This window comes from Lactuca serriola, chromosome 3 (assembly GCF_051521515.1).
Source record: "Lactuca serriola cultivar US96UC23 chromosome 3, Lser_US96UC23_V15, whole genome shotgun sequence".
NCBI lineage: Eukaryota > Viridiplantae > Streptophyta > Magnoliopsida > Asterales > Asteraceae > Lactuca > Lactuca serriola.
The window spans coordinates 287680061-287701589 of NC_136410.1; the positions used below are offsets into that span (position 1 = coordinate 287680061).

General features: G+C 35.7%; 1 protein-coding gene across 3 annotated transcripts; it reads right to left on the minus strand.

Moving 5' to 3' along the window:
- Window positions 1-15263: 15263 nt before the first annotated feature.
- On the minus strand, window positions 15264-18096 carry LOC145094040 (uncharacterized). 3 transcript variants are annotated; one of them, XM_079032297.1, is made up of 3 exons: window positions 17812-18096; window positions 16777-16878; window positions 15264-16114 (listed from the first exon to the last, which is right to left on the minus strand). In XM_079032297.1, exon 3 carries the CDS (start codon window positions 16102-16104, stop codon window positions 15685-15687), a length of 420 nt encoding a protein of 139 aa, XP_078888423.1. In that variant the 5' UTR covers window positions 16105-16114; window positions 16777-16878; window positions 17812-18096; the 3' UTR covers window positions 15264-15684. The 3 variants fall into 3 exon arrangements, with proteins under 3 accessions (XP_078888423.1, XP_078888422.1, XP_078888421.1); XM_079032296.1 differs by having other exon boundaries at window positions 16777-17681; XM_079032295.1 differs by having other exon boundaries at window positions 17511-18096.
- Between the last annotated feature and the right edge of the window lie 3433 nt (window positions 18097-21529).

The following is a 21529-nucleotide window of genomic DNA, read 5'->3' on the forward strand; positions in this document are numbered from 1 at the left end:
AGTTTTTCTTTATTTGCTTCTTATCTTTTTCTTTGGAACACTGCACTCCGAAATCCTTGATGTTCTGTGTAGTACCAACTCAGGCTGATGATTTCGAAAGTCTGGCACATGACTTCGCTTTAAATCCCAAAAGTGAAAGAGCCTAACCTATATCCGATGGTTGCTGACGGTTCATATTACATTAGGGGAATAAACAGGATGTGAGAAGTGATGTATTGTATTCTACCCGATTTTCAAGGAGAAGTGACAGTTACTTTTTCACGTGTGGCTACTTTATCGGAAGAGTGGTGCGAGTTTCAAGGTGCCACATTGGATTTCATTAAATGCACATCCTGCTTCAAATTCAAATGTCAGCATTACATATTAAAAGGAAATCAAGGGTTTGTTATCAGTTTAAGTTTTCAGAAGAAAAATTCCCAAATTCTCTCTGAAACATTAAATTGCTCTTCATATGATCTTACAACCCTAGTCATGGTTGATCAAACTCATGTTGATGCACCATCACAAACCACTGAAGATGTTACTTCGCAACCGATAATGAAGATTCAGGGGAAATATTATCAAGTAGAAGCATATGAATCTCTTTACCCTGAAGGATTGAAGATGTTGCTGGTCGCTTTAAAAAGTTGTGATCTTTCGACAGCTATGTTCAACTCTTTTGCAGTACCTATGTCCTGGCTTTCACAAGCAAGTTCTACTGCAACTTATTCTAAAGCTCTAGATGTTATCACCATCAACCTGGTGAATGATAAGAAGCTAAGATTGACGCAGAAGTTGTTTTGTCAAATCTTGGATATTCCAAACTCTCAACCGTTTACAGCTCTTTCAACTAATCAAGTGAGCTACATGTTCAACGATATGGGTCATCAACCCCTACTCACTAAGACCAGTGATTTTAAAAAAATATGGTCTTCCGACGATCTGGAATTTCTTGTTTGGAATTTTTCTTCGGTGCTTAACAGGTCAAAGTGTTGGGCTAGATAAAGGAAGAACGGAAGTATATGCAATGGTTGCAGGTATCTATTATGATATCCCAGTGGATTACTCTACACAGCTATGGAAATAATTTCAAATGAGTGTAGAGAATACAAATGTCGTGCAAGGGATTTCATGTGCACGATACTAGAGTCTTATTTTTAGATATTTCTATGATAAAGACGGAATTCTGGTGGATGATGAGGAGGAAACAACATATTTTTTGAAGTATAATTTTCCAAAGGAAGTATCTGATGATCAAGAAATCTTTTCACATGTTGCAAGAATCCTAGATGCCATGTTAAAGAAAGTTGATCCAACCAATGCTATACTTATTGATTATATGTCAACAATTGATCCCAAAGTTGAAACTAGAAAATTGATAAAGAAAGAAGGTGCAGGTCCTTTGAAGAAGTCTAGGACTTCAAAGAAGACTAAGATCATCATTCCTGAGGCAACTGTTAAAGAAACGAAGACATCAAAGTCTCCAAAAGACGAAGGTCGATGAGTCAGTTTCAAAAGCGGTGATACAATCTGTTGAACCTGTTGTTATAGAGCCAACTTCAGTTACCATTCCTTCGAAGACTGGCATTTTTCGCAAATTAAAGTTGAAGTATGGTGGTTCTCCTACTTCGAATGTGGTTCGCAAGCCTCATCTTACTCATCAAGGAATACTTATGCACGAAGTCCCAGCTCCAGCTTCTCATCACTCAAAGAAATGAAGGGTTGAGGATATGGCCAAGAATATTTCAAAGAACGCCGAAATCCGAGTTATAACGAAGAAGTTATGACCCGTCGAAGTTTCGCGTCGAAACCGGCACGGCGCCGGGAAGCGTAAATAGTAAATTTATGATAGAGCGAGATTTAGATTTAGCGCTCTAAACGAAAGTCGTAGAATATGTTAAACTAAGAACTTCGATAAAAAGAACGCCCAAATCTGACTTCGTATGAAGAAGTTACGATTTTTCGAAGTTTCGGATTAGCAGTGTACAGTTCGAAATTCGAATATTAGATCGAGCGATTTTTAGCCGACACAACCTAAACGAGAATTGAAGATCTAATTATTAGTAGCGTAACAATAAAAATACAGATGAAAATGGACATCGGATGAAGAAGTTATGAGATTATAATGGACCAATCCTGTCCCGGCCTGTTAAAAATATAACTTTAAAAATAAATTCAAAATTAGCCGAAGGAGTCTAAACGAAAGTTGTAGAGTGCGTCTCCATCTACGGATGGATATAAAGAACGTCAAAGACGGAGTTCGTATGAACGAGTTACAAATTATAATAGCATATTTACGTATTAAAATAAAGTATAAATCATATATACGTACACATATATATACATATGTATATATCATTAGAAAGGTATCGACGATGCGGTCATTATAAGACTAATGTTGAGTTCTTTCGACATTAGTTTAGTACAAATATCTTTAAATCTATTTAAAATAGTATTATAAAGGGGTGTTTAGTTGTTTATATAACTATAAGGTCATTAAGTAATTATGGGGGGTAGTTTTTGTAAATTCAATTACTATAAATAAGAGGCTTGGGCTCTCATATTTCTTGCACCATTCTCTTGATTCAAGAGTCTTTCTCTCCTTATCCCCCGAGCATTTCGGTCCCTCGTGATTCGACTTCTCTTTCTGTAGTTTTAGTATAGTAAGGTGAGCGCTGAAGCGCTGCACGAATCTTTCTTAGAAAGATTCAGCGACGAAGTTCTGCCCCTACAGAGCCCGACTCCTAGCTAAAATCCCCTTGTAAGTAAGTTATATTTTAAATATAGTTTATATTTAAAATTAGTATTGTTATTATAAATTTATAATAAATATTTGAGCTATTATTATGACTTATATAAGTGTCGTTATAATATCTTTTTAACTACTCGCGGTACGGGGAATCTGGTTTAAAGGGCCGCATAGGGTTGTTGGATTTCAGAAGTGTTATATGCCAAAATGGTCCTGCCCTCCGGTGTTTTATGTCTGGCCCCTGTCTGTACATAGTGGTTGGAAAGTATTGTTTAAACGCTTATATAATAATAATAATAAGACTAATAATTAGTCACGGTAAATATTAGACTAAAATCTAGTGGTAATAATACTAGGTTTCGTCGAAGGAAATTATTTTAAAGTAAACGAAGCGTTGTCCGAGTACCGAGTCACCACCTTCTCAAGTGAGTGCATAGTTACTTTCATCTTACACATAGATATGAAGTATTTTATATAAACTACGTGCTATGTGTGCACATTATTTGAATACTTGCTGTTTATGCTGGTTGAACGTTTTATACATGTTTTAAAGGACTTAAACTGTATACGTATTTTATATATACGAAAATGTTGGGTATGAGATGGGTAGATGAATGATGAGAGATAGAAGATGACGTGAGTATACATTGGCAGCTACAGACTTAGTGCCTATGGGACAAACACCGGTAGCTATGGACTTAGTACCTTTTAGACGTTGGTAGCTATGGATTTAGTACCTGTAGGAATTGGTAGCTATGGACTTAGTACCTGTTGAACATTGGTAGCTATGGACTTAGTACCTATTAGATAAAGACTGGTAGCTATGGATTTAGTACCCGATGAATAGACTATAGCAACTATGGAATTAGTGCTTTATGAACGAACATTGGTAGCTATGGATTTAGTGCCAGTCCCATAACCCTGGAAGTAAGGGACTTCGGAATAAACGAATGCAGGATAGATGACTCTTAGGTTAAATCCTTAAAGAGTAAAGAAGATAATGGGGATGGGTAATTGGGTTGATTGTTTGATTGAACATAATAATTATATTATTGTGGGTTGAAAACCCTATGTACTCACCAGGTTTCCCAACCTGACCCACTCAGTTTATGTATATCACAGGTGACGAAGTGAAGTGACATTACACTGAGAGATTTAAAAGAGATGTAGATCACTAGTGTAAATCATTGTAAGTCTGTTTATGCTTATGTTTAGGTATTAACGATGACATCCCAAACATTTTAAAATGAAATAAATACGTTTCTTCGAAAATGTTTTAATAACGTATTTACCATGTTTTTCTGGGAACAAATTCCGCAACCTTTTTATAAAATGAAGTACTCTGATTTTTATAAAGCATAAACAAAATCGGCCTTTTCTGGCCGTGATTTTGGGGATGTCACAGTTTCCCTGATTATATGCTCATGTCTATGAAACAATTCAAAATATTGAATAAAAAGCTAAATTTAGTTATTTAGTCTCAAGCAGACATGGGAGGAGGAAGCTCAGTGTCCACTTTTGAAATTGATGGACTAATGAAGGCTTGTGAGGCATGAATGGTGAGCAAGATGTCTGGTATGATTAAAGATTCAGATTTGAGAATCATGGAGAATATAGATCATGTTGATCAGACAACAGGGTTGAGGATCAATTCTTTCAATTAGAAGTATGTTGGAGCTGTGAAAGAATTAACGAACGTTCAAAAGGAATGGCATACGTTGTTTGTTATGGACGTAAAGAAGGTGAGAGAAGATGTGAACTAGAAGCTTCAAGAGCTTCGTGATGACATGGTTCATGAAGTGGCTATTATTCATAATGATTATGCCAATTTGCATAAGAAGGTTGATATCATTTGTGATGCTGTCACAAAATACATTAAGTTGTACGAAAGCTTGAGTCCTCAAATTACTCAACTTTCTACAACTGACAATCAACAGCTGGAGGAGGTTATTTCGATGCTTAAAGACTTAAAGGATTCAGTGCTCAAACCTGCTACATCTTTCATTATTACTCAAGAATTTCTTTCCCAAAAGTTTACACAGTTCGAAGCTATCCTTCATAAACAACTAGCTTTATTGTCAACTATTTCGAATCTTCTTCCAACTGGTGCCCCACCTGTTCGAACAGGGGTGCAAGGGGGAGAAAAGAGGGTTGGAGAAGGATCTCATGCGAAGGCTGGAGGTGATGCTTCTCAGGGAGAAGCTAATGTTGTGGGTAAAGTCTATCCTTCGAAAATTCCATCATCTAAGCCTACAATTTCGAGTGTTGGACCAGTTACTTCAACTGTTGTAACGTCCATGTCGATCTCTAAGTCGATTACGAAAAGGATTGTTATTGGATCATCTACTTGTCGGGGTCAACCTTCGAAAACAAAGGATGCTACAAATAAATTAACAGACAAAGGCAAGACAATTTTTTTTTTTTGAAAAATCAAAAGAAGAGAAGAAAGCAGAAGCTGAAGCAGAGATGGAAAAGCTAAGGGTAGTTCAGAGCATAATGAGGCAAAGGGCGAGTGATCCTCCAGGTTTGAACAAAGGAGATCCTGCCAAACTTTATAATTATGAAATGATAGAAGCAAAGGTGGCTTACAACCACATGTATACATTTAAGAAGAAACCGAAACAGAGTTACATGGTTTCGAATGCAGACATGAGCCAACTGGATTTTCTGATTAATGAGACGATGTTCCTCATGCCTCAATTCAAAGTGTCTGATAAATTCAAAAGCGAATATGACTATAACTACATGAAGCTTTGTTTTCATGAAGTTCTTACGAAGGCTCCTGAAGAAATTTGGTCTCTAGTAAAAATCAAGAAGGTCATAAGAATCAAGATGGATGTATTATTCGAAGACATGATGCAAAATGTGAAGTTCATTGTTGCAAGGGCTAGTGGTCAGCCTTGTGATTTCACAGCCGCAGATTTTCCTCTCATGAATATGTATGACCTTAGTCAAATGGCTCTTCTCCTAAAAGATAAAATTTCTACATATCTTCAAGAAATAGAACCTGATGTTTTTTTATTGGGAGTGACTCACATCAAGATTTTCTTGGAGAATTATTATGAGTGTTTAGCACTTACTGATGTGGAGTTAGCCACAGTGAAAGGACTTGAAGTTAAAGTACCCATGGAGCCATCCAAGTCTCAACAAGAATTAAAGAAATATGCTGATGGGGAAATATGTTTAAAGCCTTTTGGTTTGGTTTTTGCTTGTAAAGATAAAGCTGGAAAGTCGAAGAGGTTTTTGTTCCTATTGTTGAACTAGAAAGATATACAACGTCTCAATATATGTACTTCATTGTTCATATGAATAATTGCAAGAAACACAACGAATGAGATAAGAAGGAGCTGAAGCAGATTATATCCCGGTACACGGAAGTTCGAAGCTGATGATGTATGCCATCCAGATTCTCACAACCTGAGAATTCGACTTCATTCCAAAATGGGAGATTGTTAGGGTCGAAGACATTTTGTAATGAGTCGAAGACCATACCTTTCGTGTACTTGTAATGTATTTACTAAGACGTCTGTATGTTCAAAGCTTAATTGTAATGTCTTAGTATTTTTTGTATACTTTCTTGTTCCCTATAAATAGGAACTTTACTTAGAGTTAGACAAAGAAGTCTTTACAGATCTTATCTTTTGTACTCTCTGTAAAACTGTGAAAGTATAATAGAGCTGAAACAAGATCATATTTACATCTCGTGTTCTTTCAATATAATTTTCACTCTGATTTGATTCACATTTACTTGATTAATGATTCTTCAGCGATAGGGGCCACACCTGACACTAGGTCGATCCTGAACTCGACCTCAATAGGCACTTCGAGTAACTCCTCCGGAAACACGTCCGCAAACTCTTTAACCACTGGAACATCAGAGACCAAGACCTAATCCCTGACCCGCGTATCCATCACATACGCCAAATAACCCGCACACCCGTGCTGAATATATTGTCGAGCCCTGGCAGCTGAGCTTAACCCTGAACCCAACCTGGTTCCTTCGTTGTAGATAACCAGTTCTCCCCCACTTGGGGTTCTAACTACCACCCGCTGACCCTCGCAGTTTATCATTGTTTTAAAACGAATCAACCAATCCATACCCACTATCACACATACATCCCTCATGGGGATCGAAATCAAGTCTATCGGGAAGGATACCCCGAAGATCTCTAGAATGCAACCCTGATAAACTGAAGTAGCATAAATCTCGTGTTCGTTGGTGATAGAGACTTACAACGGACACTCAAGCTCTCATGTAGGCAAACTGAACTCCCTACTGAATGATCGAGAAACAAATGACCAACTCGCCCTGGTGACAAATAATACTGATGCAGGTAAGGAGTTTACTAAAAATGTACCTAACATAGGTACAAGCACATAAGTATAAAATAGATATAGTCAACAAGATAAAAGATGGAAACATACCAGCCACCACATACGGTGTTGTCCTGGCCTCCTCGGATGTAAGTTGAAAGGCGTGCCCCCAAGCCTTCGGAGGCTCTACTCTACCCTGACCCCCGTTAGTAATCCTCAGTGTAGCCGGCGCTGGAGCCTGTGTTGGCCGAGCAGCAAGCAATGGACAGTTGGTCTTCACGTGACCAACCTGATCGCAGTGGTAGCAAATCCTCATATCTTGAACTCGGGAAAACTGGCAGCAATCCCTTGTAAAGTCCCCCTCCTTTCCGCATTTGAGGCACATAACACCAAACTACACACCCAAGAATGGCCCTTCCTACACTTCCCACTAGTGCAGCCATGCTGGCCCCCAGATCTAGTATCAGCGGTCTTAGACCGCTTTGGCGCCGGCTACAATTGCGTCGGGGCCAACCTATGCTACCGAAACTATAACTCAATCTCAAGCTCTCGCCGCCTAGAGGCCTCCTGTAACTCCAGCAATATATCACAATGTTGGGTAGAAAAAAACTATCAGATGTCGGTCTTGATCATGCTCAGATAACGTGTCATTTGAGCCTGCTTGGAAGCAAACTCTAGGCAAAACATCGCCCTCTCAGTGAACATATGGGTGATCTCCATCATCGACTCCGTAACCTGCCTCAAATCCAAGAACTCCTGTGCCAACCACTCGTGCTTAACCCGTGGAATGTAGCAAGCATGTAACATCTCCCTAAATTGATCCCAAGTAACCGTAGCTCTCTCATCATTAGTATACGACCATGTCATCAATCTCCACCAGTCATTTGCTCCGGACCTTAGCAGGTTCAGAGCACACCTAACCTTCTGGTCAGTAGGACATGAGCATGTGAAGACACATCCCCCCATATCAAATAGCCACCTCATGGCTATGATCAGGTCCTAAATCCCATCAAAAGTCGGGGGCCTCGTGTTATCGAAGTCCCGGTACTGAAAAGCCCGACTGGTCCTACCACCAGTGGCTGCTACAACGGCAACCATCTCAGTAATGGTTGCATAGCGCTTGTCAAAGTACTCAACCATGGCGGTGTTTATAGACCAAAACATCTCCGGAAACTATGACCAGAACAGTGTAGCAATCTCATCATGCAGGATCTCCCGAATCTTGGAATCTAGCTCATCTAGCCAATGGTCTCAGGCATTGCTAGTCCATCCTGACTGCCAGCTCCTGATCCTGACACGAATCCAATCACAAAGCGCCTCGTAGTCACCATACTGAAATATACTAGGAAGATATCATACATTCCATATAATAACAAGGAACCAACTCCCAACAAAGCCCTAGGGTTTGTGACTTCCTTGATACGCATACGGGTCATGTGCTTTTAGTAGTACGAGACCATACTACCTTCCATGCCTACCCATATTTTCACCAAGTATCATCACAACGCCCTAACAATATACATAAGCATAGACGAGCGCTCAATCCTCACTCCTAGAGGAAGGCTAAATATCTCATAACTGGTCGTCTGACTCCGTACAACTCATCCATGAAACTTCCACCAACCTTGTAGCACTCATGTATGCTAGTCATACATAACGTTGGACCCCATAGACTTTTGAATATATGATCCTACCCTAAGCCCTTCATTAAAAAAGAACAAGAAATAAGGCTAAACCAAACATTCTCAGGCTATAAGATCTTAATTATGTACAACTATGATGCATACACTAAGCAATTACAGCAATGATGTCAATTTCATATAAGGAAAACCCTAGGCTATCAGGCATCATATAATCAGGAAATTCTACCATGATGTCAATTACTGAAGATCCCTAGCCTATCACCAACACACTGTTCTAACATATCACATTATCAAATATCCGTATGGTATTTTGGGGTCTACTTACTGGCTCCCGCTGATCGTACACTCTGCATCCTCCTTTAGTATTTTGAAAACCATTTGAAAGTCATTTTGAAAATCTTTTCCTTAGTTTGAGACTGGATTCACACGAGTGTTCCTCCAATTCCCTCAAACCAAGTTTTAGATACCAACTTGTGAAATCCATAAAATTCATGAAAATTTAAAACTTTTTCAAACATTCAAAAACCATTATTTATTACAAAATGTTTTCAATATATAATCATATCAGAGTATCCCAGAAATCAGAATAATAAAATGCGAGGAGGTGCACGATCAAGCCTTCGCCTTTCCGTGATCATCTGAAGTACCTGAAACAAAATCCAAAACAGTAAGCATGAAGCTTAGTGAGTTCCCCCCAAATACCAACGCCATACAAATCATAACCATATCATAGCAAACAAACAACATGCACATAGAGTCTATAGTATAACTGAACCACCCTCACCAAGCATGCACTCTATCTGGCCCACTCTCACAACCTTCAGCATGTCTGGTCCGCCCACTCGGACCTTCATCCTGTCTGGATTGTTCTCCAGGCCTTCGGCCTAACTGATATGCCCTAACGGGTCTACAGTCTATCTGGTCCGCCCTGGGTTTGTTGGCCTTCAGCAGAAAGTAGGTCCTGCCTCAACCCAATCTCGCGTATACAATTAACACATAAATATCATAAGCTAGCTGGCATGTACAAACAGTCAAACCGATCTAACAAATCACTCATCATAGCATAATCCTATATACCAGGATACCGACCTAACAAGTCACTAACATATCATCATCATATATGCCACGATATCGACCTAACAGGTCACCAAGCATATCATCATCCTATATACAAAATACCGACCTAACAGGTCACTAAGCATATCATCATGCAATAACTAGGATAACAATCCAATAAGGGCCGGTATTGGTGCCTTCGACCATGTTACTATAGTGAGGACAACTTACCTTGCAAGTAGTACTGAAAATCACGAAGATCAAACTCCAACTGTCGGTTCCAACTCAACTTCCTGTAACCATCATATAACTGATTCCATTAAAATCTTAAATTACCAAAATACCCTCAGAAGTTAAACTTGGTCAAAGTTAAAGTCAACGGTCAAGGTCAACAGTCCATGTTGACCCGACTCGTCGAGTTCCTCCAGAACTCATAAACCGAAAACTAGGGTCAACTCGCCGAGTTACCTGAGTAACTCGTCGAATTTCTTTAGAACTTCAAGACTGAAAACTCTAGTAGACTCATCGAGTTACCTGAGTAGACCGAAATCTCTAGTAGACTCGTCGAGTTACCTGAGTAACTCGTCGAGTTCTTCAGTATCCAGAAGACGGGTAAACCCTAACCAGCTCATCGAGTTGGCTATGCTACTTATCGAGTTCCTTCAGCCTATTTCCCGTTCAAACACTTTTAAGCGAAACCAAGGCTAAAGACTATAGATATATCATCCTAGGGTGTAGTTATCATGTAAAGTTGTTAACTTTACGTGCATGCAAATCTTCAAGAAGCTAAAACACTCAAAACTAGCCTTACGAAGAGGTTTGGGGCCTGGATAATGGTCAAAGCTTCATAAAGCTTGAGGCTTTATGTACATGAGGGCCTAGAGGAGTCTAGATCTGAAACTACACCCTCTGGGCTAGCTTAAACCCGAGAATGGCTCCATTTTGCACCAAAAATGCCCATATACTTACATAAGAAGAGATCTAAGAAATGGAAAGCCAAGGTAAAGACTTTTTACCTCCAAATGGATGCTAACACGATGTAGATGTTAGATCTACTAGCTTCTTTTCGTTCCAAGACTCTAAATCTTCAAGCCTCTTCAAGAAGTGCACCAAACACACACTTTTAGCCTCACACGCACACTCAAAATATGGTTAGCTCAATTAAGGTTTACTCTTTGGACGTGAAAGTGGCAAGGTTGGTTGGGGGAAAGGACTTAAGGTCCTTTAAATAGGGTGCAAACCCTAAAAATTAGGGTTTTCATGCACAGCTTCTACTCGTCAATTTAGGTCCTCCAACTCGTCGAGTAGATTCTAGAATCCACGCGGCTTCATCAGTTTCTACACGATGAGTTGGGACAAACCAACTCGTCGAGTAGGTTCTAAAATGTGAGTTTAAAAGCTTTAAAATTTATACCTGGGAGTCGAGATGTTACAGTTTGTAACTTTGTTTCTTAAATTCAAGTTTAGTGTAGCTTAGTAGCCATTAAATTACATGAACTTCTTTACCTAGTAGTTCAGTGACCATTAAATTGCTAGAGATAGGAGTGACCACATCTAGATTAAGTGATAAAAGTAAGAAACTAAATTGTGTTGGAGAACATAATTGTGATCATAGTTGTATTTGCTTAATTGCCTTAAATAAATCTTACAAAGCCCAATTATAATTAATAACTAATTATGTGTTTGCTTGTGTATGACCATACTTAGTAGTACATGAATCGGTGAAAATATTAGTATATTGGGCCAAGATTGCTAATTACATAATAATTGGTGACAAACTTTATTAATCCATAAATAGTAACTAACCATGGGGAAAATGTGGATTAGAAACTAAGTGAAGGTGTTTTTAATATATTGAGTAAAACCGTTTTTAGTTGAGTGTTTAAGTTTTTCTGAACTTGAAAAATCATATAAAAACCCCTTTTTAACTATTATTTGCTTTTAGATTAATCTTCTAGTAGTTATTTTAGTTTACTAAATCTGTTCCCTAGGTTCGATACCCGGCTATTCGTGCTCTACTATTTGCGATTAGGACCACTACCTTAGACGAAATAGTTAGTTAATTAGTTGGTTAAAACTAGGATACAAATTTACGCATCAGAAACCCTAGCCGTTATCGTTAGCACATATGGACCTCGATGCATATGTCAGAACCCTATTCGTCGCTGATGACATCTGTCGAAACCCTAGCCGCTACTGATGGCGGCGTACATGTGAGAACATAGATCGAAGACTTCATATAATTAGAAGTGAAAATCACACGTGGCAGCGGTGATTTGAGACGATTGTGATCTGTCAATCGGAGGATATATAAGAGGAGCGAGAGAGAGTATTCATGTTGTATGAGAGATAGAGAGAGAGAGAGAGAGAGAGACTAAGGTTGTGGTCCATCAATGATGGTGGGTGGTGGTCCGATGACGCTCTTTTATAGCTAGATAATGTCTTCTCCGGTGATGGTTTGTTGGTGGCTTAGGGGAAACAGGGTTTAAAGGGGAGGGTTAGGATAAGGTGGGTTTTTTGTTTTATTTTCTATTTATAAATAATTGTAAGAAAAAGAAATAAATCAAAAAAATTAATAAAAATGGGAAAATAGTCATTTTATGTCTTGTAAAGGATCAAACATGCAAATTTAAACTAACAATGGATGACATGTGGAACTTTTAACCAAACCAGTGACATTCCAAATTAATTTTTAAAAATAAGGACTTACATATATTTTGACACATGCTCAAGGGATGAATGATGTAATTTACCAAAAAATAAATTCAGTAAGTGTATGAAAGTCATCGAATATTCTTATTTTTACAAAGAATCTCACACCATGGGAATACATTTATAGGCAATGTTCAAAATAACGTTAGACGTGACTTGGTGACAATGTTAAACCTCAAGTTTTTACGATCTGTGGCAAGATATGTCGTTTGTAAGGCGTGACTTAAGACGACATTTTGTTAAAACATGGTGTCAAGTACGAGCCTTGAAGTCATGACGAGATTTTTAAAACCTTGCTAATAGGTATGAGAGTTAGTCTGGTATGTAACTTCAATAGACCAACACCTTGGAATGAATATATATTCTTTATAGTAAATTCATGTTTGTTGTGTCATTGTTTTATCACAAAAGTGGAAAGTACAATGCCTAGATGGTAATTTATCATATATGAACTTTAACATATGAAATTCTAAAGTAAGAGAATTAGAGACACGGAATGCTGACGGAATAGCAAGATTTTGCGTATGAAACATGTCTAGGCACATAATTGAGTTCAAATGATGTTCTATTGATCATTTTTTAAAAAGTTAAAAGTATGTTGCCTCTAAATTGCACACATAAGTCTAGAGGATTTTCTAGGATGTAAAAATATAAAATAAAGGGCCAAGTGTTAAAAAAAATGCATTTATTATATTTTTGTTACTTGATGTAAATTAAGGTGAAATGAATTTAGGGTTATTTCGATTATGAACGGATTTAATTATTCTGATGATGAAGACGGCTAGTGAAAATGCTTTGAGTATCGACTGAATTCTGAACGAGATCGACGTGAGCTTGTGATTGGAGTGTCGGTTAAACAGAAGGTGTTTGAGGAGTTTAGCTGGACTTGTCTCTACAAAGATGAAACTGAGTATGCAATAAAAGTTTGTTTTTTTGCTCACAAGGTCGATGAACTTAGACCTCTATATGCACCTACTCGTTCAGTTGTTCCATCTTCACTAAAATCACCTATGATTGGAGTATCAGCTAATAGTTATTTTCATAGTGGAGAAGAAAACGGGAAAGAATAAAAAGGACAATAGCTATAATTTAATAGTTTATCATATTTTTTTTACGTAAAATCGGTAAAAAAAGGTTTAATACATTTTTTAACAGGTCAACATAGACTTTAATCCTCTAGACTACCAAAATACATTAGGGACCTTTTAAAACAATACAATGATATTTTCCCTTTCTCTTTCTCTGTGACACTTATAACTTACTTGTGCAATTTTAGATGTCGCTCAAGGTTGATTTGGTGATGGTATGAGTAAAATTCATTATACTTACCTTATTGAGTGATGATTGAAACCCTAAAAATCATAGGTGGGTGCCATTGGTCTTGTTAAACTGATGAGGACCTTTATCCTTCCTATTGGATGAATTTTTAAAACATACAGTTTAATCCACATGCGAACAATAGGGAGTTTCATGAACCGATAGTCCATATACTCCATCTAATCGAATAAATGGGCAGATTAAAGATGATTATCATATGTATGGTCTCATGTGGTGTTTTTTAGCTACTAGTGTAATTTCATAAATAACATAAGGGATGATTTGGAGATTATGATGAATTACTACTATATGGTAGAATTAAATAATGATAAGAAGTAGATAACCTATTGAGAATGAAATGAACATAATTACTTGTTAATTCATCATGGTCCTCTAGCAGGAATAGTAAATGAGTCTGTAGTCATGTGTTTGTTAGTTGTGATGTGGCAAAGGAAATTCGGAACAAAGTGCTTAAATGGCTTGATCTCCCTTTTCCTTTGTTTGCAAATGTTACAGAGATATTGGAATGGGTGGATGCCATTCCTTACAATCCGACAAAAAGAAGAAAGGTTTGAAGTTATTATCAACACCATGATCTAGGTTATTTGGTTTTACAGGAACAGTGATGTGTTCAAGACGTACAACATGCGGAAAAGTCATATTTTTGAAAGAATTGTCATTCATTCTTTTAATTGGTTCCCTAATAGGAATAGCAAAAGTAGCATATTTTGGACCAAATGTTTGCAAACCCCCCTTTTATATGACTCTTTGTAATTGGTTTTTTATTTCTATTTTCTTTATAAAATTGTGGTTGTTCAAAAAAAATTCATCATGGTCCTCAAAAGGGGTATACTACCTCAAAATAAAGGTACTCAAAGTCTAGATAGTATTGGTGGAGTAACATAACTGAATTCTCATATGAACTGAGGCTTTGGGTGTTATTTGTTGAATCCAAAGGTAATATGAAGCACTAATTCACAACCATGTTTCACCGACAAAGAGAGAATTGAGAGCAAAAGAAGCCAATAAATTCAACTTTCTTCTACACAAATACCTCAAGTTGAGTAACTTTATGCTACTATACATGTGTATTGGAAATGTAGTTTTGACATAAACCTGATGAATAAAAAATCAAATTTGTATAAACAGGCAATGCACTTTTAACTAAAAATAAATAAATGTATTTTTGAATAGACAATGCATTTATGACATAAAACATAAATGTGTGTATATTTTCTCTTTATTGTGCATTTACTTTGATAGTAGGATGTCATTAACACCTTACTTTAGAAAGAAGTATTTTATATCTTATACAAACTTCACATGCAATAACTTGAGGTGTTCAATTTAATGCATAATTCATCTGTTAAGTACCCAAAGTATGCTACAACACCCCCCTTATTTGATGCTGTTATTTCTTTATTCATCACACGATTCAAAGCACCCATAATAAGATACTTTTTCTGGAGTTTTACATAAAGTACAAAAACATCTACAAAACGTAATCACATACATAATCCTTTAAACAAGGGTGACCTTAAAAGGAACCCCAGATAATATAACATATGTGTGTGGGGCAATACACATACATGCCCCGGGATTGTTGTTTTTTTAGCAACACCCTTAAATAAATTATGACATGACACGACCTAACTGACATTACAGATTGAATTGACACAACCTGACTGACTGACAGACAATACAGATTGAATTGACACTGATGTTCGATGTAAATAAAAAACTAAAAAAATTGCAACTTTTTCCTAACAAAAAGGTAAAACATAGTGAACCAGAGACACTCTCAATTTCTGATACAAAAGACGTAAATACCCTTCTTCTTTTTTATCATCAAAAAATAGTCCTACAAAACTTGTCCAGTAGAATACAATCCAACCTATTCTAAAGAAACACAATCTAAACGGTTGGTGGGAAAATTCGCGAATGGGTCGAAATTACAGACTCTCGTACATATTTCCCCGAATTATTCGGATCCGGGGCCCACAAAATCTCACTCATATTCGGTGACTCAACAAACGCCATTGTAAACTCTCCCACTTTTTCCACCTTCCCTCTTTTCCCTGCCCTCAAAACAAGATTATTGCCACGTTGATAAGAAAATATCCCATTTGACAAACGAATAATGTCTCCTGCCTCAAACAAATCACACTCTTCATTCCATAATTGAAAGTGAACAGATGCAGTTTCATCTGCAACTAATCCCATACATGTCTTGTTTTGTCCTCCTTCTAATGTTATCTTCCCTTTTTCCAAAATTATGAACTGTGTGTTGATGTTGTTTCTTGCTGCTGGTGTGATATCTTTTAATGGAAGCATTGTTAGTTGCCTAAATGGTGTCACAAGAGAAGAACAAATTTTGTTAGCTATCAAAAATTCATTTTTTTTCAATAAAGAATCATTTTTTCATTTTTAAAAAGAAGATCATAATTCATAATGATTACAAACAGCCAAGATCTCTTTCATTTTCAACTAATTTTGCAAAAACAACCAAATATATACACATTACAATGTTAAGTACTATTATTGGGATTTTTTGATTTGTTACTAATTTTAGTTTTATAATATGAGTTGTTATTTAGTACTTTCTATATGATTTGACATCATTGTATTAGGGAGTTAACAAAGAAGCACTCCAGATTTTTAATGCACCTGCTTTCATTAAAATACATATAAAAAAAATTACACAGATTCATAGGCAATTCAGAACAAATAAACAGAAGAAGCATTCAAGATTCATAGGCAATTCAGAACCAAAAAGAGTTGGAACAAAGCAGATTCAGAACAAGTAGAAGTGCTTATAATCACATTACGAGCAAGTAGTTTTCACAATCAGAAGTGCTTATATAGAAAAAAAAAAAAAAAAAAAAAAAAAAAAAAAAGGAAGCAGATGTGATTAAAGAGAATAGAAACATAACATGGAGAAAAAGCATTGAAGAAAAAGTTATAAACAAACCATCAGAACTCAAAAAATAATAAACTTCTAATTACCTTCTTCTTGAAGGAAAGTAGATACCCTATTCTGCAACACCACAAACCGAATTTAATGACCTATTCTTCTTGAACGCGGTTCAAGACATGAAAGTAGATGCCCTGTTCAGCAACACCAGCAAACGAAATTGAAATTGAATTTTGCTTGTTCTTAGACATCACCAATCGAAAATCAAGTTAGTGGGAGGGAAGAAGAAAGCAATTGAATGAAACAAACCAAAATGCGATGGAGAGCAAACCGACTTCAGAAAAAATAGAAAAACTGAACCATAACACATATACATAGCTATGAAAGATTAAAGAAATTATATTTTTAGATGGCATCAAGTTCAATATTATCTATCAATTCTTCTTCATTCTTTTCTGTACATAAAAACATAAGCATAATTTCTTTTTCTTTTAAACTTATGCATAAATCCTTTTTGAGCTTAACTAAGAATTAGGACCGGTCCTAATTCTAGTCTCTCATTCATTCGCCTATGCTGTTTCAGAAAAAGAAAACTGGAAATCAAAATATTAAGGGGAAGAATCTATTTTAAGTTTTTGGAATCATGAAAAGATGGAGAAGCAATAAAATTTTCGATTTTCTACTCTCGATTCTAGTATGGTGCGGTTGTTGTGGACATATTCAGAAGAAAATCAGAAAAGATGGAGATTAGAGAATAGGAGAGAAATCGTTCACTTGAAATCTTGAATAAGAAATAAGAAATTGAAGAAGAAATCGATTCCCTAACCGTTGTTTCTGGAATCAAATCTGGAGACGAGTTGTTTGGATTTTCCATACAAATCGCTTGATTGCTGAAGATTAATTGCACCTTGGAACTCAGAAGTCGGATGATGCACGCTCGCTTCTCCCCGCTTCCTCTTTTGGATCGACACAGGTTTAAGATAATTCGAGTATTGGGCTTTGAAAAAACCAGTCCAACAAGTTTAAAATTAAAGGGCTTTATACCCTATCAAAATTACAATTCATACTAACAAAAGCTTATAAATCAACGACAGAACGACATGAACAAAGAATAAACTTCTAATTACCTTCTTCTTGAACGAAACTAGATACCCTGTTTAGCAACACCACAAACCGAATTGAAATCACCGAAGGCAACCAAATGAAATTAGATGCCCTGTTCTTGGACATCACCAATCGAAAATCAAGGTAGTGGGAGGGAAGAAGAAAGCGATTGAATGAAACAAACGAAAAGCGATGGAGAGCAAGCAAATTTCCGAAAAAACAGAAAAACTGAACAGCGCCGGCGATGACAGTTTCGACGGATCCTTCGTCGGCGATGAAGCAGCACAAGGATGAAGCTGCTGAGCGTTTTTTTAGGGAAAAAGAAACGCGTAATTATATTAGTATATTATGGTAAATTACACGAATCATCCCTATAGTTTGGATATCGACTGTATTTGGTTCCTAATTTATTGTTTTATTCTTTTAACTCAAACGGTCCTTATATTATTATTTTGCTATTTGTTATCTGACAATTATAAAAAACTATTATATCCTTTATTTATTATTTTCTTTAATTTTTTATTCAAGATTTGGCAGGTTTTTTGTTTAGGTCGTCAAGGAAAACGTATGTTGTAAAAAAAAAGGCCAAAGAGCTTGAGAGAATATATATATATATATATATATATATATATATATATATATATATATATATATATATATATATATATATATATATATACTAGAAAATTTTGGAGGCCCGTGCTAACCACGACCCATAGACGGTAGATTAGGTATTTCTTTCGGATTGTCAAATGTAAGTACATCGTTATTGAGGGTAAGGAATTCCATGTATGTGGCTATTACCGCCATCGTATGCTGTTATTGGTAAGACGATAAAAGTAGATTGATAGGACATGAAAATGAAATTACATTCCTCTGAGGGATAAGGAAATGAATTTACAATAGTATTATAAGTAAACTATTTGTTTATTAACCTACAAAGAACCCGAGTGATGATGTTCGCTTTTGGTGACAATGAGCTTATTGTTTTATTGTAATCCACCGGTGATTTCATATAATTCATAACCTAACAAGTTATTGGGTGAAAATCACCACCATCTATTAGATGTGGAAGTTTCTCCCTTTACTTCATTCTCAAATTGTACAAATGTCTCGATGGCTGTCGTGCATAGTCCAACTATAACTCCTCATTGTCATCCCCAGTTGCTGCTAAGATATCTACCCCTGATGCAATATGTAATTGAAATATCTACTTGGTTGTGCTACTTTATTTTTCCTATTTCATTATACATTTAGCTGAAATGATGATATGTAGATAGAAATCACAACAAATAAAATATTTGGGGCTACTAACACACTCTCAACCCAAATTTTATGCAGTAATACATGAGTTACGACCAATCTTTCTTTAAAATGTAGAGTAAATGGAAAATAATTTAGATATGAAGAACCAAAAGAAATATATGTATATGAAAAGACATCACCATAATAAGCAAATACATTACTAACTTTTCCCCTTTGATTGTGAAAAAATATTGTATAGTAACAGATACCTCCTTCGTTTGAACTTTTATTTTTTTCTTACTTCCTTATCCACATTGTTTTAAATATACCTATGCAAAGACATCTTTGCTGAAAAATGGATGTCATTTTATACAACTTCCATTATATGTTTTCCGATGCATAAAAACCTTCATCTTCCTTTTAACAATCACCTCTAGGCTTCTTTAAAACCAGGGTATACTCATTCTTAGAAGATGAAGACTTGTTCCAACTGCATTGACACTCTATATCTATAACATTATCTGCTTTTGTTAATTTAAACTAAAATCAGTATAATAAAATGTGAAAAGTGTGTATATTTTAACAGAAGATGAAAAAAAATATTTGTCATACCCTGTAGTTGGTCCATTGAATAACGAATGATTTCCACTTAGATGTTGTTGCCTCAGCTCTTTCATTTGTTTGTGATTTAACACTCGATTGAAAGTTGAAATCCGAAACTCTCAAGATACCTTCTCAAAGTTATCAATTTCAATATTTTTTGACATTTGAACTTCAAAAGTATGAAGTTGTATAGAAAGCCAAGTATTTTGTGTCATATAAATTGTTTAACAGAATATGTCATCATACATAGTTTTCGTCTGAAAAATTACTATGAAACCTCTCCCGGTTGTTAAAGAACTCAAAAACAACATCATTTCATAAATTTTCATTCTAAAATCACTTATCAGGGTCCCTTTCAACAGTTTGACTCCCACAAAGAAATTTGTCTGGTTCAACATAAATGTATCTAAATTCCTAATTGCAGCACCAATCGTGTCCATGAATAATTTAATTTACATGTTGTTTGAATTTTATCTAAATTTTCATGCGATTAGAACAAGTAGTTCCATTCCCACGTTCTCCATTTTAGTGTTAATAAAAAAGTTTGTTTTCAAGCATAGCAAACTGAAAAAACAAGTAGCAATCACATGGAAATGATTAATTAATATAAGAAGTAAAATTGCACCTTAGGTTAGATTGGGGCTTACTGCTGCAATCAACACCTTTGGATGTTCAATCGACATCCTAGCCTTCAAAATTACAAGGCAAGTTTACAAAGCAATCCGCCTTTACACATTAAAGCAAACAAGTTTTTTTATTTTAGTTTTTTTTGTTCTCTTGAATATAAATCGGAGATATCAACAAAAAATGTCTTAAAAATAAAACCAAAAGTTTCTTACATTATTGTTTCAAAATTGGAACAACTACCATGTTTCCACTAAAACAGCTACAAATCACTTAACCATATATATACATTAGGTCCAAATATCATATTCAGGGCATTTTGGGGATATTAAGTATCAACATATAAGCAATTTTGGAGAATCAAGTGTGTATTTGTAGCCTTCATCTACACTAAACCAGATACCATGAGTATTTAGCTTATTTCAAAGAGAAAACAAAAAACATACAAAATCTGTTTGATTTTTTAGTAGTTAAAAAGTATTACAGATCGATTATACTATTTCCAAATCATATAAGAAATCCAATATTATAAAATCATCAAACAATGTCAAAAACATTCTCTATATTAATTATACTCACTACATCCTCTCAATAAGAAAAAAAAATCTACAATTAGTTTGAGTGTTAAGCAACTTACTTTCAATTTCAGGATAAGTATAACATGAAAACAATTGGTATGATATGCTTTCAATAAAAAAAATTCTTACCAATCTTGGGAAATCCTAATGAAGAAAACAAAAAAATTTACATTTCATTTTTTCCTATTTCAAGATTTTGTTGACCGTCACCTAGGAAAAAGAATGCTACAAAATCTAAAGGTTGCCAATGTACTAATGAAACCTACAACCAAAATCAAAAACTGATTGAAAGAAATTTCTATTTTCAATGCACAACCGATAAATTTCTATTAAACCCCCTCCAAACAAATAAGTTTCAGGATTGAAGCTATTTGGCAGGTACGCCATCCATATCCCCAAAAAAAAGATGTATAAATTTTTTTTTTAAATAAAAAATAAAAAAAAATAAAAATCTTAGTTGTTATGGATTTGAGAGAGAACTCCTAATGGGAGATAAAGGTCTATGGACTGCAAGGATGTTAAAGTTTTATTTTAGATCTAGAAATGTTGCCTTAGAAATTTAGTTTTCAATGAGGTGTTGCACTAATTCAGGGTTGTAGTGCAAATTATTGGAGTAATTTTTTAGTTTTTCTTTTAAGAAATTAAACATTTAGGATGAGAAATGTAGAAAAAAAAAAAATAAAGAATAGCC

Bases quoted from the DNA above. Each gene is read 5' to 3' on its own strand.
- LOC145094040 (XM_079032297.1), bottom strand. From the start codon at position 16,104: ATGCTTCCATTAAAAGATATCACACCAGCAGCAAGAAACAACATCAAC.